We start from the raw sequence: 25,754 nt of genomic DNA on the forward strand, positions 1-25,754 counted from the left end.
GTCGCGTGCTTTGTGTGTTTTCTCCTTCTTTGGCAATTCCCGCCACCCCTGCCATCGTTACCCACAGCAGCGTGCCCTTCTTAGGTTAGCTTCCGTCCCCCTGATGCGCATAAGATAAGTTGGCGAAGATGAAGATGGAACCGATCTGATTGCGCTTCTGGCTTGATCGAACGAGATATGCTATGCAGGGCAACCTCTACAGCTTCTCGCGCCCCTTGAGGAGGGCTTCGAGATCGACGAGGGAGTCAACTACGACATCTACTTCCCCGCCATCCGCTTTCGCCTTAACAGTGTCTCTCAGGCCGACATCCTCGCTGGTCCTGCGAACATAAATCGTCTTGTATCCGTGACTCGCTGCCGCGCGCAGGTCGTAGATATGCGCGGCGACCAACGCAACCTTGCTGGGAGGCAGCATAAGATACTTGGCCGCTCCGAGGTACGTCTGCGGATCTCTGAACTCCGGTATAACGTGAGACATTCATTCAGGCAATGTAGGGAAGTCCTTACGGCTTGTACGATCCGAGCATCTCGCTCGAGAAGACGACATCCCATGGCAAGTCTGCGTGCTTGGCCTGGCGGGCAACGCACGCTCGTTAATCAGCCCCACCTCTCGCACAACGGCGTTACATTACCATGTCAACGAGCAACCTGACGTTCCCATTGGATAGAGTTCCGATGACGAACCTCTTCTTTAGCTCATATAGCCCTTTCGATGAATCTGGCCAACCTGTCCTCAGCGCAGGTCAACCTCCTGCATACTGAAGTCTTTCCGCATACGTACCGTCTATGAGGTGCCAGGAATATGTGAGAGTAGCGCGATCCTCTTCGTTAAATACTTTGGCCACATGACCCCATCGAGGGTTGGCCAGGATCTCTTCCAGGAGCTACCGTTTCGTTGTTCACTGAGTACTCGCAGAAAGATGGAGGAAGGCCGAACTTGACGATGCATTTCGTCTACATTCAAGGAGACATTCTTCGTCTTGGCATATTCCTTGCTGTTAGACGTTAATCGTTGAACGTTTCTAGAAGCGTGTGTGACACGTACGTGCTCCTCATGTAGCCCTCCCGCCACTCCACCGTGAAGGCAGTCCAATCTAGCAGTTGCGGTAAGTGATAGCATGCCAGTTAAGTGATCAGGAGACAACCTTCATCTGCATGAAAGCCCAGTTGTTGGGCTTTGGACTCGAGTGCGCGGGTTACGCTGCCCTTCCAGTCGACAACGGTACCGAAGACGTCGAATAGCAATGCCTCTACACCTTCCAGGTTGTCCGCCATGGTGATCTCACGCAAATGGTCGTAGGAGAGATAAGACGAGAGAAGCTTGCGGTATGCATAATCAGGTGCTGCAGTGACGAGCCCGGGACTCCGTCATGCAGCTACAGGTTCGTGTGTTCGCATCGGTCATGCTGGGACCAGCCACCGGCTTCCCAGGACTGACCCTCTATCCTCCTCTGCTTCGCTTCAGACGACACTCGTGGACGTCCCCCGCAAATTTCATATGTATGCTGCGCAAAGTTGCGGCGAGGAAAGAAACAGCTTTGCGGTCGCGTGGGAATCGACCGGCGGCATATACACACGTGCTGACCTAACCACGACGGACGAACTGCTTGAAACCAGGCCTGATTACTTACTCGTACATCTGTGTCATATTCAGGCATGGGCGCGGTTATAGGCGACCATGTTGCACCGTGAAAGCTATGGACATACGGCTACCATAATGTGCGACGTACAACTCATCCTAACGTTCGACTCGATGAATGAGGGCGTCGTAGGGACTATCACGGACATGGCATAGATGGCAGAGGTGCGCCTACCTGCAGGCACAGACGCTCACTACGCTTCAAACAATTCTCACTATGGAACCTTCCAGGCCGCAAAAGCGGATCGGGATCCTTGGCAGCAGCTGGCTGAACTAACATTAAAATTTGCTCTTGCTTCGTTCGCTCTCTCGATGACTGTAGCTCTGAGGACCATAGAATGGATCCTCAGATACGCGATGCTGTTATCGTTAGGCTCACTTTGAACTATCCATGGGTTCAGCGTCCGTTCCCGTGGCCTCGACGAGACGCCTGAAGATAACAGTTGGACATCGCTTTGCACCGCCGCTTTGGAGCACGGACGGACATACTTATACCGTTTCGTCAGGGCATTGCACCTGTGAATCCTTCCACAGCTCTAACGAACAGGACAAACTCGTTCACTATCTTCGTCCTTCCAGTCAGCGGTATCAGGAGTCGACCATATGGCAGATGTTCGTGGGCCGTGGATGCATACGATAAGACGGCTATATTTCTTTCCCCACAATCATAAGTCAGAGAATATTCGAGTCGGGTTCGGGTATCATGCAACAGACGAAGCCGGAGAAGATCATTCCACGACTCCTCCAGTGAATACAAGGGGAATCGGAGACGCTGGTCGGTCAAGAGGAAGCTAGAAGCCAACCGTCTTGAAAGGGGCTTTACACATGTTTCACTGCAATGAGCATTGAATGATGTGGCCAATGCTTGGGTGGTGTCGTCTCGTAGCCTCATGTTCAGGCACTGTGTTTTCCCGGTGTGGCGACTTCTTTGAGCTTCCATTGCGCACACTGATATTTGGTCCGTCACTCAGCGCTCAGCAACAAAAGCGGAGCTCGTGCGCATACGCCAAGCAATCCGGCGATTCGCGGTCTGGTCCCCGGCGTTGCCATGTGCCGACAGCTATTGCAGCCCCTATCTCATTTTTCTCCGCGCATCCTCACGACACGCATCCAAATGCGGTGACTACTGTATGTTGCCCGAGACTGCACCTATGCACTATGCCCATGAATTCGCCTGAGTTTCTATTCCACTTTGCGTCTTACGAGGGGGGGGGGCGAATCTTCGATAGCCTGCAGCTCGATACATTGTTACTTTCACACAGTCACGATGCAGATTCCCACGATTAGATAAGCGCCTCGTCCGATCCGGCGGATAGCCCCACAACCAACTTCGCTCCACAACCACCATCCGGGACACAGGCCGCCCACAGCAGATACCGACCAGGCGAAATATCGCGGATGCAGTGATCGGCGGAATGCGACAATGCTCTCTCGAGAATGGATGCCATCGCCTTATGTGCTCGTGATACGCCCTTGCTAAACAGGGGCTTGAAGACGCCACGCTGGACACCACCACCTTCCATGTCGTCCCCCTTTTTCTCTTCGCTGAGCGTTGCGTACATGCAAGCTATTACTCGCGCACGCAAGGATTGTGTTGACGCATGGACCGGTCGAGGCCCTCAGCTTGTTGGGAGGAGTATCGCAGGACGATCGGGCCAGAGTGATCGCACCGCGCACCCAAAAGCGGATGCAGCCTCTTCCTCTCCGTCATTTACCTAACAGCTATCCCCGGGATGACCGAATGCGGGTCCCGGATATGGCCCGTTTTACAAAAGTGCACGAGTCCCAACGCCCTGTTTGCCGATCTCACCAACCCATCAACAACTCCACCGTTAAACCGTCTTCTATACCGTGCCTACTTCTATTTGACCGGGCGATTGGCTCACTTCACTCAACAACGACATCCATACCAGCCGTCGTACCATGGACTTGTCACTTGCTTTCGGTGGTGCGCTCGAGCACTACACACAATACGCGGAATCGTCCTCTTCCTCGTCCTCATCGGAGCCTCTTCACCACGACTGGACGATGCAGCACCTAGCGTATCCTCCAGGTCCTTCGAGCGACATGCAGCACTTTACGTATGGCCTCCCGCTTTATGAAGCCACGATCCACCAGCCGGTCGGCATCCGCCCCATCCTCCCCCTCCTCGCAACGTATTCCACCTATCACAGGGCGTCGCCCGACGACCTCCACCCTCCGCTCGACTTCGCCCAACCGTCGTATCCACCCGCCCCGCTCGATATGCACCCGCACTGGATCTCACACTCGCCAGAGGACGCGGACGGGAACGGCCTCGAGGCGCCGCCCTCTCTCTACGGCGAAGCTTCGTCCGGAATACAAACCTCGCTCGACACACTACCAGAGTACGACGAGGAGATGGGCTCGCCCTCCAACCCGGTGATGCAGCTGAAGCCGCATGCGCTAGCACCCGAGCCGGGACCACTGGAAGGCGAGGCGGTTGCCGGGTCGCTCGACCTCACGACGGGTCAGTTTTACCATAGCCAGGAGCATCCGCGGTTGCGGACCGCCCAGGCTTGCGACAAGTGCCGCATGCGCAAAGCGAAGGTAGCCCTCTAGTACCCACATCCTGCTATGATTGTCAGCTAACGCAGGTCTTATCTTCCAGTGTTCCGGGGAGAGCCCGTGCAAGCGCTGCGTCGTGCGCGGCCTTGTCTGCGAGTACATCGGCGAGCGCAAGGTGCGGGGGTCCGTTAAGAACAGGAGTCGTCGCGGAAGCGTGCGCGATCGATCCGCGTCCGACGCCTCCACCGTCTCCACTGCATCCACCTCGGCCACCTCCGACGACCCCGTCCCGTCGTCGCCCGACATGAGCGCCTTCTCCGACCTTGCGCAGGACATGTCCTCGCTCAGCGCATTCGAGAAGCCGCGGTCGATGTCGCTTCACATCGGGATGGAGTCGACGATCTACCATCGTCGCCGGAGCACGGCGTCGGACGCATCGGACAGTGGCAGTTGCTCGTCGTCAGAGGGTATCAGCGGCGGATTCTTGTCGCTTCCTGACGCTAACGCGAGCACGCTCCTATCGAGGAGACGCGCGCAGAGCCTAAGCTCGCCGATATTGTGAGTCAGGGGCACCTTCTTTCGTCCCTTTTTTTGTTGGGGTTTCTGATGTCGTTCCAGAACACCGCGGCCGATGCATGCCGCCGCCCGCTCCGCAGGGACCATGCCGCCCAGCCCGCTCGGTCAATGGACGCCCATGACTCTCGCGTACCCGGAGTCGCAGGACTTTAGGTTCGGCAACCCCCCGCTCTTGCATGGAAATTATCTCGAGGAGGTCACTCCTCGAGTCGATCAGGCTCAGCAAGCGTGGATCGAAACGAGCGCGGTCAATCCCTTCCCCGAGTACTAAATACGGTCTTTGATCTTTTCTGCCAGTTGTGTTCCACACACTTTGTTTGCTGGATTCCTACGGTAGCGCGATAGTGCGCGTCCGTCGATTTGCTTCTGTATCTTTGTCACACCGTCTCATGGTTATCTATTTCGATCATCACATAAATTCGCGTCATCGTCGTTAGACTTCAAGCTAGAGATGGCTTCCCATCCACTGTGAAAATCTGAACCATCATATCGCCATTGCTCCTCGCTTGATTCATCCGCGGATATGGGAAATTCTGAGTACCTCGGATCATCAGTAGCAGCGTGAGGGCGAACGACCAGTAGGTATCACTCAAGACTTTGAGTCTTGTGAATCGTTTCCATTTCTTCGAAAACGACCTTCAAAGTTCAGATTATTTGATTAGGATGAGCCTCAAACGCACAACGAGCTCGCACGACTGAGACTCGACGCCAGCGGCCAACGTGCAATCGCCAAAGGCCGGCCAGTCACGTGCGTACCCCATCGCGATTAGCTCCCCCCTCAGGTTTTGCAGCCTCCCCGCCTCTTTTTTACGTTCCAGCTTTTCTCTTTACCTCCAACCTCGACGACCCAGCCATGTCCGACAGTCTGCCCATCAATCCCACCGGCATCGCCGCGCCCACCCCGCAGAACACCCCGCTTCAAAACGCCCCCATTGCCCAAGGGCTCTCGCGCCCGACCGTGCCAGACATCACCGAGGGCGACGAGCCCGACGAAGACGAGGAGGACGCCGAGGACACCGCCTCCGGCTTCCAGGCCACGATGGCGGGCCTCGTCCAAGGCAAGCTCCAGAGCTTGCTCGGGAAGAGCTCCGGCTACGTCGAGAGCTTGCCGGTCGAGGTCAAGAAGAGCGTCGCGGGTTTGAAGGGTATCCAGGTCAAGCATACCGAGCTGCAGAACCAGTACAAGAAGGAGTGCCTCGAGCTTGAGAAGAAGGTGAGCAACTCGTCTTTCGCACTGTGGGCGTGAGCTCGATCTATCGTCGTCATTCGTGCCTCTCCCGTCCTTGTTCTGGCTTTTTTCGAACTCGCATCTCGTTGCATCTGCCAACGATCCAATGATATCGCACCTCCTCCACCGCGATATCCACGGTCGACGATTTTCCTTTCCATCTCTCGATCTTTTTTCTTTGTCTTCCTCTGTCTCGTGCCGCATCCATTCCCGATAGCTAACTCGTACTTCCGCGTGTAGTACCTCGAGCTCCAAAAACCGCTGTACGAGCGCCGTCACGCGATCGTCACCGGCCAGGCGCAACCCACGCCGGAAGAAATCGAGGAGGGCGAGAAGGTGGCCCAGGAAGACGACCCCGCGTACACCCCGCTTCCCGCAGACGCCGTCGCTGCCACTCCGGCCGCGGCCATCCCCGAGTTCTGGCTCACCGCGCTCCGGAACCACGTCGGCCTCTCGGAGATCATCACCGACCGCGACGCGGGCGCGCTCAAGCACCTGACCGACATCCGGATAGCCTACCTCTCCCCCCCGGAGGAGGACAAGCCCGGCTTCCGGCTCGAGTTCGAGTTTGAGGAGAACGAGTACTTTGAGAACAAGGTCCTCACGAAGACGTACTATTACCAGCCCGAGGTCGGATACTCGGGCGACTTCTTGTACGAGCGTGCCGTCGGGACCGAGATCAAGTGGAAGGGCGACGACAAGGACCTCACCAAGGAGTACGAGATCAAAAAGCAGAGGAATAAAAGTGAGCATTGCTGTCGAGGTCTTGGGAGCGAGTTGCTTATACCGGGCGTTAGACACCAACCGCACGCGTCTCGTCCGCAAGTCGCGCCCGAGCGATTCGTTCTTCAACTTCTTCAGCCCCCCTGTCCCGCCTAGCGACGACGAGGAGGAGGAAGTGGACGCGGAGGATCTTGATGAGCTCGAGATGAAGCTCGAGGTCGACTACCAGATCGGCGAGGACATCAAGGAGAAGGTACTGCCTGGCCACTGGATCCCGCTGTGTCGCATACCTGATCAGACTCTTCGTAGATCATCCCTCGTGCTATCGACTACTTCACCGGAAAGGCTCTCGAATACGAGTCTATGGATGAGGACGACGATGACTACGAGGACATTGACGACGACGAAGACGGGTTTGAGGATGAGGTGCGTGAATTCGACGAGAAATCCTCATCGCCATAGTCGCTCACGTCCTTCACAGGACTCTGACGAGGACGAGGCGCCGGCGAGGCGGCGTGGACCCCCTAAGGGCCGTGGCGCGAACAACGTCGACCCTGAAGAGTGCAAGCAGCAGTAAACCTCTCGCATCGCGTTTCCCTCCCATCACACTCCCTCTCTTCGTCTTCCTCTCCTATGTGGCTTCTCTACTCAAGGATGATATAACGGCGTCGAATAAACGGCAATCGCGATCCTCTCTCACTCGACCCACACCTAGCGCGCCTCCCAAACGTAGTTGCTTCCTCCCGATGTTTAATGAATATTGTGTCTGTAGGCGCCAAATAATGTATGACTATGACATTGAGAATGGGGGGAAGTACAGAAAGGATCGAGATCAGGGAGCCGCGATCTTGAGGGAGTGCGGCTCGCCCTTGGCGGTATCGCTGACCTCCCAAGCGTCGACCTCCACCGCGCCGTCCGCACCGACGATAAACTGTACCTCCAACCGCGTCCTCCACCGCCCCTTATCCTTCGCCGCGAGCTTCGCCTCGAAGGCGACCGCGCCGAGCAGGTGCTGCTTGGTGACGATGCGCTCCTTCACCTCCTCCTCCGGCTCCTCCTCCTCCTCGTCCTCCGGCACCTCGTCCCCCTCGTCGTACTCGATCTTCGGCGGCTTCACGAGCTCGACCTTGACGTCCTCCTTCGCCTCCCACACCTCGAACCCGACCTTCTTCGCCTCGCCCCCGCCGAGGTCGACGTCGAACCGGACCGCGCGCCGGCACGGCACCGCCGTCTCCGCCTTGACGCCGGTCACCCAGAGCCCGCCGAGCGCCGCGTCCGCCGCGGCGCCCTTCTCCTCCGGGAACAGCACCCCCACCGCGGCGCCGGTCGCGCTTACCTCCGTCCACTTGCTGTTCGTATCGAACGCCCACCTCACCTCCTCGTCCTCGTCCGCGTCGCCGAGGTGGACGAGGAGCTGCGCCTGGAGCGCGCAGCCGCGCGCGAGCAGCGTCGTCGGGTCGCCCGCGCCGCCGCCGACGACGGTGCCGGCCGTGAACGGCGTGACGAGCGCGTCGCCGAACGCGGCCACGAGCGCCTCGTCCAGCCCGGGCAAGCTCGCGCTCCCGCCGGCGTACACGACCTCGTCCACCGCGAACGGGTCGAGCCCCGCCTGGTCCGTCACGAGCCTTGCCGCGGCGCGCGCGACGTGCGCGTACACGGCGCGGGCCTCCATGTCGAACCGCATGCGGTTCAGCGAGCCGGTGTAGTCGAGGCCGTGCTTGAGCGACTCGACGGCGCAGGTGGCGGCGCCGGCGGAGGCGGAGACGGTGCGCTTGGTGTGCTCGAGCGCGAGGCGGAGCTTGGCCTCGGCGCGCTGGTCGTGCGTGTCCGCGGCGGGGCAGACGGCGAGCGGCGTCTTGGTCTTCTTGGTGAAGTCCTTGGCGAAGAACTTGACGAGCGCGTCGTCGATCTTGTCGCCGCCGACGGCGGGGTCCGAGGCGCGGGCGAGGACGTGCGCGAGGCCGGCGCGGAGGGAGACGAGGGTGAGCTCGAGCGCGGACGCGCCGAGGTCGACGATGAGCTGCGTGCGGTCTGCGGGGAGGGAGGAGGCGGAGGAGGCGGTGGAGGCGGCGACGGCGGCGCCGGCTTCGTCGAGGAGCTGGAGGACCTTGACGCCGGCGGCCTCGGCGGCGTGCTGGAGCGCGAGACGCTGGTGCTCGTCGAACCAGGCCGGGACGCTGAGCACGGCGCCGTCGACGGGCTTGCCGAGGAAGGCGGTCGCGGAGCCGAGCAGGGATTTGAGGAAGAGCGTCGTCGCTTCGGCGACGGTCAGGATCCGGTCGGTCGGCGCGTCGGCGCCGACGGAGACTTTGAAGGCGGGCAGGTCGGCGTGGTCGGGGTGCTGGATGACGGGCGCGGAGACGGTCGGCTTGTCGTGCGGGAGCTCGGAGAACCTGAAGGCGGGGTGCGTGAGCGACGGGATCGCGCGGGCTGGGGGAGAAAGCGGTTACTTTTTGCCGAGGAGGTTGCGGAAGCCGGTGATGGTGTTGTGCGCGTTCTTGACGAGCTGCTGCTTGGCCCCGTTTCCGATGTACTGTTCAGCGGAACGCGGTGAGTTGTGCGATTCCGTCGTCTATGGCGGCAACGGGTCCACGTACGACTTCATCGCCCTGGAACGCGATGGCGCAGGCGATCTGGCGTTCGCCGTCTTCGTTCGCAATGCATTCCGCAAGGTTCTCCTGATGGCAGCGCAAGATGTAACGTCAGGCCACGAAGTCCACGATGACGAAAGACGTCCGTACTTTCGTGAGGACCGCGATGGACGCGTACGAGTTGCCAAAGTTGATGCCGACGACGGTGGGGAGTCCGTTGACGTCGATAGGCGCGTCCGCCGTACCGTTCGGCGTCGAAGTCATCGATTTTTTGTCTGTTTCCGGTCGTCTAGAAAACCAGAGAAAGGGCCCGTCTATGGAGTTCGTAAAGTGCAAAGCGATGGGAGGGCTGATGGTGGCAAATTTCGAACGGATTGGCCGACCCTAGAGCGGGGTTTGTGGCGGTGCTTCATTGTGGCTCGTGTGGCGGGCCATGCGTCTCCTCGCCGTCTGCGGCGACGCCGAGTGCGTCCTGCTGCCGTCCGTGCTTGCGCTTTGTATATTTGAGTGACTCGTGCAGAGCCTGAACTTTGCTCAAGCCCGTGTCATTGCGCTTTGCGATTGCCTACTAGGTCTGCCTTCCATTTGCGTCGTACCGGATATTGATCGCCACGTCTGCGGTGAATGTGGATCGCAGCGTGGCACGCAGTACGGCAAGCGTAATAGCGCTGGTTACCTGCGGTCCTGACAATAAGGGTCGATAGCCTCGTGGGACGGCGCAACGCGAAGGCCGCAGGGCGTCGAAAAGGAACAATGGCCATCCCCGGCTAACCGACGCGCGCACAATAGGCTCTCCGGACAAAGGCCTCTCAGCGCCTTGCCTCCCCCTCCGACTATAAAGCATCGATGTTTTTCGTTCTGCGACACTCCAGTCTCCTGCTCTGTGTTAGCTCTTTCCTTCTCGCTTCCCGTCTCCTCTCTCGACCTCGACGCCAGCTCTTGACGAGTCTGCCCCTCGACACGACACCTGCCTCAGCCCCTCTTTGACGACATCTGCATCCGCTCCCCGTCTCCTCATCCCCATCGCCCCTGTCTGCTCGCACCCCACCGCCCCTGATCCCACCGCTCTAGACCGCCACAGCTCCCGAGCCCCGATTCATTGGCCGCCCCACGATGCCCAAGCTCACGTCGACCCTGCTCACCCTCTCGGCCCTGCTCGCCGCCCTCGCCCCCGTGCCCGTCTCCGCCCACGGCTACGTCCGCAAGGTCGCGATCGACGGCCACTTCTACGCCGGCAACTCGCCCAACAACGAGACGATCGTCGCGTCCCCCATCCGGCGCATCGACGACCCGTCCCCGATCAAGGGCGCCGCCAACGCCGCCGTCAACTGCGGCAAGAACGCCGCGATCGCCCCCGTCGTCGCCCCCGCCAACCCGGGCAGCATGCTCACCTTCGACTGGGCCGGCGGCGACGACGGCAACTGGCCGCACAACACCGGTCCCATGCTCACCTACATGGCCTCGTGCGTCGATTCTCCTTCCTCCTTCCTTCCTCCTTCCCTTCTTTATTCACCGATCTCGTTGATAGGTGCGGAAACACGACGTGCGACAGGTTCGACTCGGCGAACGCGTCCTGGTTCAAGATCGACGAGGTCGGCAAGAAACCCGACAACCACACCTGGTTCCAGGCCGACCTCATGCAAGGCCTCACGCACACCGTCCAGCTGCCCTCCGCGCTCTCCGCCGGCGACTACCTCGTCCGGCACGAGATCATCGCCCTCCACCTCGCCACCTCCAAGGGCGGCGCCGAGTTCTACGCGTCCTGCACCCAGCTCCGCGTCGGCGGGAACGGCACCGCCTCCCCGGCCTCGCTACCCGAGGGGGAGGTGGTGAAGCTCCCCGGCGCGTATAAGGACACCGACCCGGGCATCTTCGACCCGACCGTGTTCGACACCGGCGCGAACTACACGTTCCCCGGGCCGGACGTCGCGAAGGGGCTCGCGGCGGGCGCGAGCGCGATCACCGCCCCGTCCAACTCGACCGCCAGCGGGCGCGAGCCCACCGTCGCCTCCGTCTCGTCCTCTGCCTCCTCCTCTGCATCGTCGACGAAGAGCACGAAGACGGCGTCGTCGTCGTCATCGTCCGAGACGATGGCCCACTCGGCTCGCGCGCAGCGGTACTATCCTCGCCGCGTGTCGCGCGTGATGCGCGACTTGGTCGACTTTGACACCGACGGCCCGATCATCGCCGACCTCAAGTGGTGAACGCCGTCTTACCTCGTCGATCCAGCCCTCACGCTCTCTCCATGTCCCGGTCACGAACCCCCCCCCCCTTCCACCCTTCTTGCGACGGCCGGCTTCGTCGCATCGAAGCGGAGAGAGAAGAGAAACGACCCTGACGAACGTCTGTCATTCTGTATCAACCTTGCTGGACATTTTGTGGGACTCGGTCTCAGACTGCTCGCATTCTTTGTATCATCATCATCATTTGCGTATATCATTAGCACGGGCCGAAGGTAAAGTAGAGAGCTAGCTATATAATGTACCGCACAGTCAATCATTACTTGCTGTTTTGCTATTATCTACCTCGAATGTTGGGCGGTGAAGCCTAAAGTCGAACGACGATCGCCGTCGGCTTCCCACGCCCGCTGGTCATCCTGAACGTTGACGACGGCGTTTTTTTTTCTGGCCAACCATGTTCTACGAATGCGAGCATCTCTTTACGTCCCGGTATCCTTCTAGCCTCACCGATGATGACGTGTGCTTTCGACTCGCCAACCGCTGGAATGTCGCTCTAGACTCGCGTAAAAGACTCCAAGGGACTTGGTAGCCGGACGCGGCGAAGCGTCAATTTCAGCTCATGTAGGATCGAGACAAGGGTATATACTGTAAGCACCACCGTCGTCGTTCACGTTTGCGAATATAGAATACAACAGTCCGCTAACATGTTTTTGCGGGTTAGCAGCCACTCGACCCTATCCCGTATAGAGCACCTCTCGTTCTGCATGGTCGCACACGAAAGAAAAAACCCTCGACCAAGTCGATGCAACTAATGTACCACCAGCACGCGGCCCCGCAGATGTTGTTTGGATATGACGCTCCGTTGCTGATCGTGGGCCTTCTTTCCGAAGACGCGGAGTCCGTGCCCTTGCTGGAAGTCCCGTTGTGCCCTGGAATTCGTCGCGCATTGACCGCCCCCTCCACTCGTCCCCTAGCGAGCCGGCGACACGTCGCGTGAATGTACCTGCGTCATGAGCTGGCAAGATCAAGCAACCCTACCACAGATGCGCCGCATACTCGCCGCGCAGCCTACCGACGATGGAACGCGAAATGGGGGGGCTGAATCGCGACGCTGGGGGGTGCTGTGGAGGTACGGTTGTCTTGAGGAAGATGCTGTTCGTCAGCATGGAGGTGCCAGGGTCGCGCGTGGTCGGAGACACGCGTACGGGTTCGGATGAGAAGGAGGACGTGGTTGAGCGCGAGGAGCTATGGGTTGTTCACGAGGCACCGAAGAGATGGAGACCGCATCCCCCTCCAGAGGTTCCGCACTTCATCACCTGCAAGGCGAGGCGCATTTCTTCTTCCGGCCGTCATGAACGGCCATCTTTTCGGGTGCTTACTGCGTTCTCATCCCCCCCCCCCTCCCTCCTTCTCCTCACGTACCGTGTATCTTACACCCTGGAGTGGTTTATGTCAAGTTTTGATCATCTTCTGAATCTGTTCCGGTTCCTCCGATTACAGTATATACACCACGTCATGGGCGCACACCCCTTGGCATCCATACCCCACACCGATTTCACTGATTCCCACCCTCGATCGTCTCCACCACCAGTCCCATCTCTTGACAGGACGCGCACCCGGCGGCCATCCGAGGTCATCCGTCGCACTGCGGATGCTTCCGAGGCCTCCCGCCCGGTGATCTCCAGCCGCACAACGAAGGTTCTTTGTGTGCTACGGCGTCTCTTCCGCTCGCCGGGAATCATGCGATTCCCCGTACCTCGATGTCTTCTCCCAAGATCGGGATTGTGGGGAAGGAGAGGGCCGGGGAAGGCGAGGCCGATCTTGGGTCGTCTCGCTTGGCTCGAGCTCCTTTCTCTGGCTGCGACGTCTGCCGCACCACCGAATGCAGGACCAACACATAATCACGCGCTATTCTTCATGTGAGTGATCCCCGGCGTGCTTTCCGCACCGTTCGTTGACGGGAAACAAACATCAGGATCCGCTATTGGTGTTACACACAACCGTTCAAACCATGATGTTGTACACCTCTCCATACGTGCAGAGCTGCGTCAAGTTCGACGAACACTGTCATGGAATGTGGCGGAGAGGTCCGCTCCGAGCCTTCGCAGAAAGTCAGATGCACAGGGTTGACACTCCGCCGATATTGCTCGCACTCAGGCACGTTGCCCCATAAAAGCGGGGGAAACGGCTTCTCGAATCCCTCACCGGAGAGTATCTTTCTCGGTCTCCCGGCCCCTTTTCCCCGCACGCACTCGTTTTTTATCGGATACGTTCTCAAGACGACGGTAACGACAAAGATACTCCCACCTGAAGCAAGAAACGTTCGAGAAACATGTCTGACTTGGAGAAAGGACGCGTCGAGCACAACGAGGTGGCCACTGCTGAGCTCAACGCGAACAGGACTCGTGGCGCGGGGAGTGCGCCTCACGTTAACGGTCATCACCCGTGGAACCAGCCGCTTGCGATCAAGCCCGTTACGCGTTTGGGTAACCCTGTGCCTCTGTACGTCCATCCCTACATCTTCGTGTCGCGGCGGGCCTAACGGTTCTCATCTTGCATCAGTGGCCTGACGTCCTTCGCGTCGACTACGCTCGTTCTGTCGTTCTGCAACGTCCAAACGCGCGGCGTGACCGAACCGAACATCGTCGTCGGCATGACGCTCTTTGTCGGCGGTCTGGCTCAGTTCCTCGCCGGTTCGTTCACCGTATCGTCCTTGTGAGGCGAAATGTCTGAAGTTCACGCTTACTTCCTAGGCATGTGGTCGTTCCCCTGTGGCAATACGTACGCTGCGACCGGTGGGTGCCTCATACATTACGATAGACCCCATCTGTTCCGGTTGTTTCGGTTGCCATCGCTTCACCACGGTGGTGGATACATTGAACATTCACTGATACCCACATCCCCGCGTAGTGTTCTCGGCATACGGCACGTTCTGGCTCTCGTACGCGTCCATCTTCATCCCGAGCACCGGCATCCTCGCCGCCTACGCCGACGTACCGGATCAGCTGCACAACGCGCTCGGCCTCTTCATCATCACCTGGTTCATCTTTACCATTCTTATGCTGTGCGTAACGCCCACCTTGTCTATTTCTCCTCCAGTCGCTGACCTTTCCGCTTCATAGCATCGCCGCTCTCCGGCTGAACGTCGGCTTCATCGTGATGCTGGTCTTCCTCGCGGCCACGTTCCTCCTCCTCGCTATCGGTGAGTTCCGTTTCCCCACAGGTCGAAAGCATCCAACAGCGGGCTCATTACATCTTCGCAGCCGAATTCCAGAATTCGCTCGCGATCACCAAGGCGGGCGGTGTGATCGGGTTGATCACGTCGTTCATGGCGTATTACTGCGCCATGGCGGAGCTGCTGAAGCCTGAGGACAGCTGGTTCACGTTGCCGATGGGCAACATTCCCAAACGCCTTGATTAGCTGAAGGACAGATGAATAAGGACCGTGATGGGTTCGGCGGCAGTGTTAGCATTCTTTCCTTGTACACACCTGTGTGTTGGCAAGGTGTCGATCTGTCCACCGCCTCGCTATGGCCCATCTTAGCGGTACGGGAGGTTGAGCAGGGATTGTATTTGTACGATCGCAATGGATGGCAGGCTGAACGGGATGCGTTGATCTGGGACAAGCACGCGAATGCGAAAGCGGGACACACAATTATGATTATTAGCAGATATTACACTAAATTATGACAAGCCATTGCGTAACCGTAGAGGAAGGCGGGACACGGTGGTCGTGCTCACTTGCACCGTGAGCTTCGCAGGCAGAGAGCGGAGAGCCACGCGTCCCGACGACGACTGGTGACGGTTATCCTGCGGAAGCAATTTACAACACGAGGAGCCAAATTCTTTAACCAGAAAACCCAAAGGAGACGAGATCACAGACAACGGGCGGAATACGGTGGCCGTGCTCATTTGCACGGCGGGAAACGCAGGCAGAGCGCGGAGAGGTACGCGTCCCGACGACGACTGGCGGCGGTGATCCTGGAGAGCTGGTGACGGCAATTTGGGAACGTTCTCTTTTCTTCTCCCGGAACGAGAGGGCTGACGACCCGAAAGCGTATGCTTACGCGTATTCTTTTGGACTGACCTTTGAAGGTTCGCAAGGTCGCTCCCAGTCGGGAGCGACCCCTCGGGGTTGGTCTTCGCGATGGCATACAGAGTCGGGTGAGATATAGGCTTGGTCCAGAAGGCCTCCTCACCGGAAAGCTCGGCGAGGAGGGTGCCGTTGTTGTGGGTCTTCGCAATGGCTGACGGAGTCGGGTATAGGCGACGCTCGGGAGCGCCGCGGTAGGGAGGCCGCCAGACCTGATCATTTTCGGGGAAGGAGAGGCAGAGGCAGAGGGAATTTCCAATATGTCGTCCAGATTAGCCATGAAAACCGGCCATTCGGGGGTGGGACCAATGGGGTCGGTCGGGTCTGCGGCGGGTGTATGTGTGTTGGGGGGGTCGCTCGTGCTAGGGAAGTAAGCGTTGCCGATCGCGAGCGGCATCGAGTTCGGCCAGGGCCTCCTCTAAATCTCGAGGGAGCGCGTGCATCGCGAGGCTCTGACCCCGGGGATGAGATGGGCTCCATAGAGGTGAAGCATTCTTTGGTGCGCGCGAGGACCGGGTCCAACTTGTGCATGTCGTTCGTGAAGGCCGTGTCGAAGAGGGAGTGCGTGTCGTCGCAGACGAGGGGCTCGAGCGGAGCGTCGATGACCGGTTCGTCTGTGGCAGAGGTCGCGTCTTCTGAACCCTTCGAGATCGAAGCAGACTGTGTCGTTTGCCAGTTGTCTGGAAGGAAATCGTCTGATATTTGCGTATAGATGAGTCCCAGCTGCCTTGGTCGCCATCGTGCGCATGAGGTAGTCATAGTCGGCTGTCAAGGATGCGTGTTATCGCCGCGCGTGTTGCTGCGCGAGTTGAATAGAGACATGCACTAGTACTGCCAGGGTTCCGCATTACGAACTAAGTCTGGATTAATTTTTCTATGGACATCATGTGGCTGGTTCAAATGTGATTGTTACATTCAATACAAAGCTTTATAGCTTGCACAAGTGATATATACTTATATGGCAGGTGACCTGCCTTAGAAGGATATATTATTCCATTGAAAGTATGTTTGTACTCTAATCTACTTCATGTCTCAACCACATCTGAACCAGCGATTCCATATGAAATACGGATTTTTGTAGAGAAAGTAATCCAGACTTCGTTCGTAATGCGGAACCCTGGCAGTGATGAAACACTTCGAGAAACCCGCTGCCCCGTTTCGGCGCTCATTGCGGCTGTGAGCCTCGAGGAGACAGCGTGAGATGCTATATCAAGCACAATCGGAGCATGGGAAGGGAGCGGTGGCCCTGGAGCACTAACACTGATGGTGGTCCCGGAGCACTAACACTGTTCTCTGGGAACCCGGAAGTCATAAGTATACATAACTTTGTTGTCGGAAGGCATACTCCCGGCGCTAACAGTTGTATAGCTTTGATCCAGCTCTCTATATAGACCACGCTTAAGCTTCGTACCTTGTGCCCACCTCGGCATAGATCTCCGACCACACGCGCCCTTGTGCCCCCGATCATGAAACCCAAGCCAACAGGCCGCGCCCGACGTGCATATAGCGTCATCGACGAAATGGGCTTGAGTCAACGGAAGGAAGAATACAACCAGATCATGGTCGGTCATTGATTTTCTTGTCGAACGTCGACCCAGCTAACCTGCCATTCGCCCAGCTTGGGATCAGGACGGCTAGCAGACGATTGCTGGACATAACTCAAACATACGGAAAACAAGACCGTCACAACATCGAGAAGATGAAGCTCGAGGTGGGTGATGACGGCCTGGAATATTGAACATTATATTGACAAGCCACGCAGCTGAGGCATCAATTTCCGATTCTCAAGAATTTTGAAGATACGTGGCCCGTGGACGATTTGGCCAAGCAAGCGCTGGAGAACGACAGGGCTCAACAGCGCAAGGTTACATCCACGGTTTGCAAGTGTTATCCTCCATTGACGTTGTACATACTGCAGCGAAAGCAGCCGGAGGTGTATGAGGATGAACATAGCGCGTCCAGCTCTGATGCGCTGAGGCCGCAACGCAAGAAACAACGAGCCGTAGGAGTTTCCCATGCGAATCGCCGTGCTAACTGGAAGTCACGATTCCCTTGCCGTCAGGTTCGCACAACCACAAGGGATCAAGCCCGCGCAGATAGCAGCAATGTGGACGCCACGATCTCGGCTCCGGATCCGGATACAGGGAACGGGCCAGTCGTTTTCGATGCTGCCCCGCAGGTGAGCTGTCTTTGTTCAAGAACATTCGCGAGCAACTAATACTCCCGAGACACAGGTCCTGAGCGTCGAGGACGAATCCCCGAGATCAGGCTCTGCTGTTTCACGTCAAGCCAGGTATGACTTACAGGAGCGTGTTCATCATTGGCATCTTATCAGTTCCATGATTTTCATATGCAAAGCCCGTTTCCCGATTCCGACACTCCCGAGAAATACTATGTTCCCGTCTTACCATCGGATCCAGGCCCAAATGTACGCAGTGCTCCTTCTATCTATGTGTCGGAGAGAAGATTTATGGTGTTCATCTTGTATACGACAGGCCTCCTCTGATTTCTGGTCGCGAGTTACCTTTGAGGTCAAAGAGAACCGGCCCTATACGGATAGCCTGAAGTTATCCCGAATGGTAAGCATGCGATACTCCAATTATCGAAGCAGGCTGACGTATTCTGAATAGGAGATGAATCATACGCATGCATTGATCAAGCTCCTCCTATCGGGCGTAGACGCCGGCTTCTATTCCTCGCCGTTGGTCGCGAAGTGGGTCGCGGATTGGATCGAGTCATTGTGCAAGCATTCCAGAATACTTCAAGCATGGGATGTGACGTTTTTGCTGCATATCACCACACACTGCATCGATATCATCCGCCCACATGCTGATGCTGTGTTTGATGTTATTGAGAAGACGGCTTCAGCAGACCAGCTACAATTGCAGCAATATGAATATAAGGAAAATGAATACTCTGACAGCTGTGTCGGCAACCTCGAGAACTGCATTTACTACGTCGACAGGCTATTTGATCTAGTCACGAAATTTGCTGCACAATTTCCTGACACGCATCAAGAGGCAAAAAGAAAGCTTGTCATAGCACTTATGACGGCACATGCGAACGTGATATCCTTGATTCCATCGAACTACGAATGCAAGGGTCAAGATGATCTATCGTGAGTGAACATCATGATCGAAGCGCCTTAAACTGACTATCTATTTAGACATCGGCACTGCGAGGCTGTCACCGAAACGCTGCTCAGTAATCTGGACCTCACCAAGTGGACACATTTACTCCGGGAAGTGATAATACGGCCTGGGGATGGCCGAACTTCACTCGTAGATCACTGGGCACCGCGTGTTCTGGAGCACGCCCTCTCCTTTTTCTCCAAGGATGTAAGTTACATGGAATAGTTGAGGCGCATCGCCAACGTTGATCATGATAATGACGGACGCCCACACTGTTTTGTTGCAGATGATTATAGAAGAAGTTCACAACACACTGGAATACATGGAGCGAATGCATGCTACCGGGGCCAAGTACATCGCCTGGAATAGCAAGATGATTTCTTCTGACTGTTAGCTTAGATTGGGCGACTACTGGTTAATCTCTCATGCAATTTGGAACAAGATGGAATATGATCCTGAATGCCTTTGCTACCCGGAATGTAACCCCTGTTATGATTTCATTGATGGCATAACTCATGAGTTCTAGGCCTGGAGGATATCGCGTCAATCATATGTTTGAAATACGAGAAAGGTGGCTCTGACTGCGGGGACCTTTGGAGTCTAGCACTTATATGCCGAAGAACGGACGAGGCCCATGGCGACACGAAACACGGGATGAAGTGTCTATCAAGTATATTGACAGCTTTTGCTACTTCTCCGGTGAGGCATCCGTAGTTCATCTCCGAGTCAATCACCCACTAAGGACTATCAGGCCGCCTTCTCTGAAGTCGACGTCGATGAACTCCATGAAATTGTCGACTATCTGGAAGATGATGTTCGTGAATTGCCCGAGGTGAGCACACCCATCCTTACGTGTACATCGTTGACGACCTTGCCGTGTTTTGTGTAGTTTGTGATACACGGCGTGGTAAAACACTGTCTGGATAAGGATGCCCTAGAGTATTTACACAAGGATGATCTTCTCGAACTTTTTGCGTTATTCCTGGCACACACAAGCGTCGATCTTTCCTATGCTTACGCCGATATTCTGAACATAGTAGACCATCACGTCGGGTGGTTGAAACTACGAGCATTAGTTATTGCTCAGATGCTTCAGCGGGAAAACTTAGAAGATGCAGACTACGGAAAGGTGAGGAATCAGTCCACACGTTGAGTACTGTCATTGAGCAAATCGTTCACAGGCAATTTTCAAACTAGGGGAGATATCAAAGCGGGATCAATATGCAGTTGAAATCGCCGTGCCGGCCCTCATACGTATTTGTGAGAGCAGCGACGCGCGAGCCCGTCAGCACATCCCGTACATGTTGCATCTCTTCGCGGAGGTCCTCCGACAGTCCCAGAATCAGTCGGGGACCACACGCGGAAGAGATGTCGACTACGAAGGCACGATCAGTGCTCTCCGAAGCTTCATACAGGGCCCTGCAACTCATATATTCGGCCTTGAGATGCTTAACGCCTATGGTCTCTTCTCGTACCCAGCTATTACGGCCCACGGAAACACGGTTGTGCACCAGGATTTGTTCACCGCAGCCTCTGTTTGGGGGGTCTGATCACGATGAAAGACGGATTCCCGCACTAGTCCCATTTTTGTATGAAAGTATTTGTATATACATTCTCGTTTTGCTTCTCAAGCGAAGTCGATGAACTCCCTCCGAGCACGGTGAGCGTAAAACAGGATGGAGGGTGCCGAACCAATACACAGAATCCACCGGCCTCGATCACCATATTGTATGAGGGTTCAATCATCTTGTCGGCGGGAACAACGCACAGATTGATAGCTGGAAGGAGGACACTTGTACACCATGATTTAGACCATAACCGCGTCATCAGTGAATACTACTTACTGCTCTGTGAATTTTAGATGATCGGACCCAAGATTTGCACAGGAGGGGATGTAAACCGTCGAATGCAGCTGGGGCGCGCATCATACGCGTGGTCGGGAGATAAGCGGGAAATCGTCTCAGGTGCGCAGCTGCATTCGTGCAGGTCGTATATATGTGAGTGGAAAGGATCACTATCAGGCTCAAGTGCGTTCGAGGAAAAGATCATCTTGAGTATAAGAGCCGCCGTGAGAGAGGTGACCTACGTGCAACAAGGTTATATGAGAAGACGATATCCAGGCTCAATCGCTCGATGCCCACCGCTAACATATCACACGGCCTGAAGTTGTTTCACCGTAGTTCGCAGCGAGATTTACCCATACTGCCCCCAAAGATTCGGTCCGCGATGATGCGATAGTACGAGGCCGGCATACATGGCTGGCGTACCTCCTGGAGAGCGAGTACTAGTACGCGTTTGATGATAGAATCCATCCGAGTGACAAAGGGGAATGTCGACCAGTATCCAGCAAAGCATTGGGGCGGATGCGTCAACGTTGAAGTCAACAGCAAAGGAGCCCAGCAGAATTCACAGGGTCACATCCGGGAACGAGCCGCGCCCGACACGATTACGCCCAACCTTGTCGTCGTCCACCACATCGTCCTCGCCCTCCCCATCCTCCCTTCACGTCGCCGATGTCGACGGCAAAGCACAACCGCGGCGCGGGTTCTGGGTCGTCCGAGAACAAGGCGCCGACCAAGCTTCCCAAGTTTTTGCAGAAGGCGCAGAGCGTCGCCATCGCGGGGCGCGACCGCTCCAAGTCCGTCTCGCAATTGGAGGCGCAGGCCGCCGCATCGCCGACGCCCACCGCCTCCTCTTCGTCCTCGTCCACGATCCCGGAGACGCCGAAGACGAGCCGCAGCTCGCGTTTCATTCGACCCAGGACGACCCACCCCGCGCAGGACGATATCGGCACCGCCAGCCCGCAGCCGCGCCCTTCCTCATCGTCGATCACCACCGCGCCCTCGCTATCGACGGCGATGGACCCGACCGACTTCGACGCCGAAACTCCCGTGATCGTCGAGCCCGCCTCGCCGCCGCCGCCGCCGCACCCGTCGCTCGCCCCGCCATCCTCTACCGCGCAATCGATACCGATCCCGCGGCCGCGCACCCGCTCTGAGCGCGTCTACCTCCCCGGCGGCTCCGTGTCCGACTCGGCCGCGCCTCCTACCACCACCCCGCACTACGCTACCAGCACGCTCGCGAGCCCCTCGCGCACCTCGGGGGGCGGCATCACCGACCTCTCCACCAGGCTCTCCGGCTGGTTCAACCACACCTTCTCCTCCTCTACCACTGACCTCACGCTTCCCGGGATTATCGCGCAATCCGTCTCGGCCTCGAACTACCACAGCAACTCACCCGCCTCTCCCACGAGCGGGCGCAAGACCAACCCGCTGCTGACGGCGGCGAAGCACGGAAAGGGTCATCTGGATAAGGCGATGCGCTACCTCCTCGACTCGGACGCGACGCCGGACAGATGCACAGACCCGATCTGGCTGCTGGGCGTCAAGCACCCGGGCTACGAGCCCCCGCCTCCACTCCCTGCTGCGCCCTCCACGCCACCTCCCGCAGGCGGACGCCGCACGTCCGGCGACGGTCGCAGCCCCACCTTCCGCGCTACCGCGTCCACGTCCACGACCGCCTCCTCCTCCCCATCGTCCTTCGTCTCGATCCCTCCCCCGGTCTCGGCCTCGGGATCCAAAGCGAAGAACGACCCGGCCGCGCTCTGGCCGCCCGTATTTTACGCCGACTTCACCTCCCGCGTCTGGGTCACCTATCGCTCGCATTTTCAGCCCATCCGGGACACGACGCTCTCGGCCCTCGAATCCGACTTTGGCGAACAGGCGCAGAGCGCTAATACGTCCGGGAACAGCGTCGTCAGCGGCAGTCCGAGCAGCGGGAGGCGATGGTGGGGAGGCGAGAAGGGATGGACGAGCGATGCGGGCTGGGGATGCATGCTGAGGACGGGTCAGAGTCTGCTGGCGAACGCGTTGTTGCATCTACATCTCGGTCGTGGTACGTATATCCTCCATATTCACATTACGCTCTCTTCATGTATACGCACGAGACTGATCCTTTGTGATAGACTGGCGACGCCCATCTTATCCTCAACCCACTGCTGCATACGCATCCTACGTTCAGCTCCTGACCTGGTTCTTCGACTCGCCCTCCCCGCTCTGCCCCTTCTCCGTGCATCGCATGGCGCTCGCGGGCAAGGAGCTCGGGAAGGATGTCGGCCAGTGGTTCGGTCCCAGTACCGCTGCAGGTGCCATCAAGTGAGTTTTCGTTCGCCTCGCCTCGCTGCACTGTTTGCATGCTTGGGTAGCGGTCCCGAAGATTAGAAACAACTGGCGCTTGGCTGACGCGCGCCGCCCATTGTGACGTGGCGAATTGATGCTAACATGTTCTCCGATCTTTTATGAGAATCCCGCCTTCTTCATGCATAACGTGTATGCCCAACGTGGCTGATCAACTCCCGCAGGACACTTGTACACGCGTTCCCGGGTGGTGGTCTAGGCGTTGCTGTCGCGGTGGATGGAGTGGTCTACGAGACGGACGTTTTCTCGGCTTCGCACTCTCCAGATTCAAGAAGGCACCATCGGTTTGTCAGATCATACGTTGTTCTGTGCTTTGGATCTCATCATATGTTCTTCGATTCTAGGACTAGCACCTGGGGCGATCGTGGAGTCTTGATCCTCATCGGGATCAGGCTCGGCCTCGACGGCGTCAATCCAATATACTACGACACCATCAAGGCACGTCTTTACACACCCTTTCCCTTTGATCGTGAACCTTAACGTTCCGTGTAGGAGCTTTACACATGGCCGCAATCCGTCGGCATCGCAGGCGGCCGTCCTTCCTCATCCTACTATTTCGTTGGTTCGCAAGCCGATTCGCTCTTCTACCTCGACCCGCATCACGCGCGCCCAGCAATCCCGCTTCGACCCCCACCGCCTATGAGCCCTCCTAATGAGCTTGCAGAGACGTCATTCGACAGGGCAGGCACCGCCGCCCTCGGCGACGATTCGGACCGCGACACGTCCCGCGTCGGGCGGAGCAAGAAGGACAAGGGCCACAAGCACTCGCACTCGCATTCGCCAAGCGTGCGAGCCGCGAAGAGCCACTCTGCGTTTTACGCGCGCGCACCCGTGTCCGCCTCGCCGCTCACGCACACCTTCTCCTCGGCCTCGGGCTCCTCGGCCTCTTCCTCGTCGCACGGGCACGCGCGCTGGCGCTCGTCCGCGCCCGACTCGCCGTCGTCGTTCCTCAGCGTGAGCGATTTAGAGCCCGTCGTAGGCGGCCCGGGGTTCGAGGAGCTCGACCCGGTCCAGCGACATTATGTTCAGGCATACTCGGCGGCAGAGCTGAGGACGTTCCATTGCGAGCGCGTGAGGAAGATGCCCCTGAGCGGGCTGGATCCGAGCATGCTCATCGGGTTCTTGTGCCGGGACGAGGAAGAGTGGCGAGATCTGAGGGCGCGCATCGCCAACGTAAGTTGGTTTGGTAACGTTGGCCAGGACCGCGAGCTGATTTGAGACCGTGACAGATGGCGAAGAAATTCAAGCCGATCTTCGCGGTGCAGGACGAGCCGCCGAATTGGCCGTCGGATTCGGACTTTGGCGTCGGACTCGAGAGCGTGTCCGAGCCGGACATTGACCTGCCGTCGGACGACGACGAGGAGATCGTGAAGGACAACGAGGGCGAAGGCGAGGACGAGTTCTTTGACGCGGGCGAGGCGGCGGCGGAAGCCGTCGCGCGCAGCCCGTCGACGTCACCTGACCCGGACGAGGGCAGTCGCAAGGGCGGGAGCAGGAAGGGCGTGGGCAGCGAGGTCGACACGGAGGAGGACGTGGAGGCGCCGATCACGCCTGGCCCGAACCGATCGTCGTTTGACCCGGCGTTCACGGCGGCGGTGAAGGTGAATGTGAAGGGGAAGGATCGGGCGCACGAGGGGGAGGAGCAGGGCGATGGCGATGATATCGAGGACGACTGGGTGGACCCGGTGCCGATGACCCCTCCAGCGGCTGTTCAGGCGCCACCGATGAGTAGCCGGACTCCGAGCGAAGCATCGAGTGCGGGGATGAGCGTCGATGAAGGCGAGGAGAGGGACAAAGATCGGGACAAACCGAAGAAGAAAAAGAAGAAGGCGAAGAAGGCGCCGCCCCCGCCTCAACCGCAGCAGTACTTCGCGTTCCCCGCGTCGGCGGAGGGCGACGAGGAGGGGGAGGAGGGCGCTGATCCGGCTGAGGTGCCACCGAAGCGACGCGTGCCGCAGATGCGGACGGCGAAGGCGCGCGATGGTGGGCGCACGCAGAGCGGAGGCGTGAGGGCCATTCCGACCGAGGACGGGGACGACTTTTGATGCGTGGTTTGCTTTCGCTCCGACATCGGGCATCCCTGGTACGGAACCCAACGTTTGCACATGCACTTCCATTTTATTGGTGGCACATGCGCCTCGAACAGTGACCGACCCCCCGCAATTTTTCGATCTCTACTTCCCGTGGCAGTCCTTGAACATAAGTGTACGTTATTTGACTCGGATTTGTGTTGTTGTACGTAGCCTGCGTTGGTACATAGCCCTCGTGGACAATAGAGATACCCAGCCTTTTGAAGTTGCGCGCAACAGTACTCACTGCCAGGGTTCCACATTACGAACCCGGTTTGGATTAATTTTTTCACGCCAATCTGCCGTAGATATTGAGACCAAGGACCAAATACAGCTTAGATTGTAACTTGAATTTGTAGTCTATACCGCGTCGGAGTCATGTACGTTACCATAAGAATAAACCCAATGTGGGATTATAAATACCAACTCCATTATGTCCCAAACTCGCACATGACGTATCGACTACAATCTAGACTTATTGGGCGTAAAAAATCCAGAATTGGTTTTAACACAAATGTATACTTGAAATATCGACTGAGGTTTCAACCGGCCCTAGATTTCAAGTCCAGGCGAGTCGCGTGTTCAATTCACGTTGACCGTACACTAACCGAACTAAGTAAGACCGAAGAACGGACGATGACCGACATCTCCGTGCTGTGCCAGAGCCATGTTCGCGCACCGCTGCGAATAAACATAGGCTGTCGTGGGCTGGTAGTGGAGGTTCGGCGCCGACGCGATGTCGCTTCCGGCTGGCCGGTCATCGAAGCTGTGGCGAGATGACTTTCCGTTGAAACGGTCCCAT

The 25,754-nt window shown here is 57.7% G+C and overlaps 9 protein-coding genes across 9 annotated transcripts; 6 read left to right on the forward strand and 3 right to left on the reverse strand.

Annotated features, from left to right (window-relative positions):
• Window positions 1-189: 189 nt before the first annotated feature.
• On the reverse strand, window positions 190-1,275 carry PUNSTDRAFT_123290 (haloacid dehalogenase; the record flags this gene model as incomplete). The annotated part of the gene is made up of 7 exons (XM_007389242.1): window positions 190-452; window positions 508-572; window positions 633-727; window positions 782-884; window positions 938-995; window positions 1,046-1,094; window positions 1,146-1,275. The coding sequence occupies 7 exons, from the start codon at window positions 1,273-1,275 to the stop codon at window positions 197-199; spliced, it is 756 nt and encodes a 251-aa protein (XP_007389304.1). The 3' UTR covers window positions 190-196.
• A 2,656-nt stretch (window positions 1,276-3,931) lies between these two features.
• PUNSTDRAFT_56208 (uncharacterized protein) lies at window positions 3,932-5,103 on the forward strand. Its single transcript, XM_007389243.1, has 3 exons — window positions 3,932-4,207; window positions 4,269-4,723; window positions 4,784-5,103. Exons 1-3 carry the CDS (start codon window positions 4,193-4,195, stop codon window positions 5,010-5,012), a joined length of 699 nt encoding a protein of 232 aa, XP_007389305.1. The 5' UTR covers window positions 3,932-4,192; the 3' UTR covers window positions 5,013-5,103.
• Window positions 5,104-5,581: 478 nt separating this feature from the next.
• On the forward strand, window positions 5,582-7,485 carry PUNSTDRAFT_56209 (NAP-domain-containing protein). Its single transcript, XM_007389244.1, has 5 exons — window positions 5,582-5,954; window positions 6,210-6,714; window positions 6,767-6,945; window positions 7,002-7,118; window positions 7,174-7,485. Exons 1-5 carry the CDS (start codon window positions 5,595-5,597, stop codon window positions 7,267-7,269), a joined length of 1,257 nt encoding a protein of 418 aa, XP_007389306.1. The 5' UTR covers window positions 5,582-5,594; the 3' UTR covers window positions 7,270-7,485.
• A 39-nt stretch (window positions 7,486-7,524) lies between these two features.
• PUNSTDRAFT_78122 (actin-like ATPase domain-containing protein) lies at window positions 7,525-9,547 on the reverse strand (the record flags this gene model as incomplete). Its single annotated transcript, XM_007389245.1, has 4 exons — window positions 7,525-9,085; window positions 9,143-9,225; window positions 9,290-9,370; window positions 9,446-9,547. The coding sequence occupies 4 exons, from the start codon at window positions 9,545-9,547 to the stop codon at window positions 7,525-7,527; spliced, it is 1,827 nt and encodes a 608-aa protein (XP_007389307.1).
• Window positions 9,548-10,321: 774 nt separating this feature from the next.
• PUNSTDRAFT_94036 (uncharacterized protein) lies at window positions 10,322-11,547 on the forward strand. Its single transcript, XM_007389246.1, has 2 exons — window positions 10,322-10,746; window positions 10,812-11,547. Exons 1-2 carry the CDS (start codon window positions 10,397-10,399, stop codon window positions 11,485-11,487), a joined length of 1,026 nt encoding a protein of 341 aa, XP_007389308.1. The 5' UTR covers window positions 10,322-10,396; the 3' UTR covers window positions 11,488-11,547.
• A 1,958-nt stretch (window positions 11,548-13,505) lies between these two features.
• PUNSTDRAFT_56213 (uncharacterized protein) lies at window positions 13,506-15,132 on the forward strand. Its single transcript, XM_007389247.1, has 6 exons — window positions 13,506-13,965; window positions 14,026-14,156; window positions 14,217-14,258; window positions 14,374-14,527; window positions 14,586-14,665; window positions 14,727-15,132. Exons 1-6 carry the CDS (start codon window positions 13,796-13,798, stop codon window positions 14,882-14,884), a joined length of 735 nt encoding a protein of 244 aa, XP_007389309.1. The 5' UTR covers window positions 13,506-13,795; the 3' UTR covers window positions 14,885-15,132.
• A 239-nt stretch (window positions 15,133-15,371) lies between these two features.
• On the reverse strand, window positions 15,372-16,315 carry PUNSTDRAFT_139535 (uncharacterized protein; the record flags this gene model as incomplete). The annotated part of the gene is made up of 4 exons (XM_007389248.1): window positions 15,372-15,444; window positions 15,551-15,768; window positions 15,843-15,918; window positions 16,014-16,315. 4 exons carry the CDS (start codon window positions 16,313-16,315, stop codon window positions 15,372-15,374), a joined length of 669 nt encoding a protein of 222 aa, XP_007389310.1.
• A 707-nt stretch (window positions 16,316-17,022) lies between these two features.
• On the forward strand, window positions 17,023-20,237 carry PUNSTDRAFT_48092 (uncharacterized protein; the record flags this gene model as incomplete). The annotated part of the gene is made up of 14 exons (XM_007389249.1): window positions 17,023-17,118; window positions 17,175-17,267; window positions 17,319-17,432; window positions 17,475-17,735; window positions 17,791-17,849; window positions 17,915-17,984; window positions 18,052-18,135; window positions 18,217-18,674; window positions 18,723-18,894; window positions 18,974-19,076; window positions 19,214-19,357; window positions 19,392-19,519; window positions 19,577-19,816; window positions 19,869-20,237. 14 exons carry the CDS (start codon window positions 17,023-17,025, stop codon window positions 20,235-20,237), a joined length of 2,391 nt encoding a protein of 796 aa, XP_007389311.1.
• Window positions 20,238-21,159: 922 nt separating this feature from the next.
• On the forward strand, window positions 21,160-25,182 carry PUNSTDRAFT_56214 (uncharacterized protein). Its single transcript, XM_007389250.1, has 6 exons — window positions 21,160-22,581; window positions 22,652-22,841; window positions 23,048-23,167; window positions 23,228-23,321; window positions 23,376-24,056; window positions 24,113-25,182. Exons 1-6 carry the CDS (start codon window positions 21,201-21,203, stop codon window positions 24,926-24,928), a joined length of 3,282 nt encoding a protein of 1,093 aa, XP_007389312.1. The 5' UTR covers window positions 21,160-21,200; the 3' UTR covers window positions 24,929-25,182.
• The last annotated feature ends 572 nt before the right edge of the window (window positions 25,183-25,754 follow it).

The sequence above is a fragment of the Punctularia strigosozonata genome (assembly GCF_000264995.1).
Source record: "Punctularia strigosozonata HHB-11173 SS5 unplaced genomic scaffold PUNSTscaffold_26, whole genome shotgun sequence".
Lineage (NCBI taxonomy): Eukaryota > Fungi > Basidiomycota > Agaricomycetes > Corticiales > Punctulariaceae > Punctularia > Punctularia strigosozonata.

What these genes read in the sequence shown, in the direction of transcription:
- PUNSTDRAFT_56208 (XM_007389243.1), top strand. An exon ending in AGCCTAAGCTCGCCGATATT is followed by an intron (nt 4,724 to 4,783) that starts GTGAGTCAGGGG and finishes ATGTCGTTCCAG; the next exon opens with AACACCGCGGCCGATGCATG.
- PUNSTDRAFT_56209 (XM_007389244.1), top strand. Translation starts at nt 5,595, where the DNA reads ATGTCCGACAGTCTGCCCATCAATCCCACCGGCATCGCCGCGCCCACC. An exon ending in GCCTCGAGCTTGAGAAGAAG is followed by an intron (nt 5,955 to 6,209) that starts GTGAGCAACTCG and finishes TTCCGCGTGTAG; the next exon opens with TACCTCGAGCTCCAAAAACC. An exon ending in CAAAAAGCAGAGGAATAAAA is followed by an intron (nt 6,715 to 6,766) that starts GTGAGCATTGCT and finishes ACCGGGCGTTAG; the next exon opens with ACACCAACCGCACGCGTCTC.
- PUNSTDRAFT_94036 (XM_007389246.1), top strand. Translation starts at nt 10,397, where the DNA reads ATGCCCAAGCTCACGTCGACCCTGCTCACCCTCTCGGCCCTGCTCGCC. An exon ending in ATGCTCACCTACATGGCCTC is followed by an intron (nt 10,747 to 10,811) that starts GTGCGTCGATTC and finishes TCTCGTTGATAG; the next exon opens with GTGCGGAAACACGACGTGCG.
- PUNSTDRAFT_56213 (XM_007389247.1), top strand. Translation starts at nt 13,796, where the DNA reads ATGTCTGACTTGGAGAAAGGACGCGTCGAGCACAACGAGGTGGCCACT. An exon ending in CAATACGTACGCTGCGACCG is followed by an intron (nt 14,259 to 14,373) that starts GTGGGTGCCTCA and finishes ATCCCCGCGTAG; the next exon opens with TGTTCTCGGCATACGGCACG. An exon ending in GTTCCTCCTCCTCGCTATCG is followed by an intron (nt 14,666 to 14,726) that starts GTGAGTTCCGTT and finishes ACATCTTCGCAG; the next exon opens with CCGAATTCCAGAATTCGCTC.
- PUNSTDRAFT_56214 (XM_007389250.1), top strand. Translation starts at nt 21,201, where the DNA reads ATGTCGACGGCAAAGCACAACCGCGGCGCGGGTTCTGGGTCGTCCGAG. An exon ending in GCATCTACATCTCGGTCGTG is followed by an intron (nt 22,582 to 22,651) that starts GTACGTATATCC and finishes CCTTTGTGATAG; the next exon opens with ACTGGCGACGCCCATCTTAT. An exon ending in ACCGCTGCAGGTGCCATCAA is followed by an intron (nt 22,842 to 23,047) that starts GTGAGTTTTCGT and finishes CAACTCCCGCAG; the next exon opens with GACACTTGTACACGCGTTCC.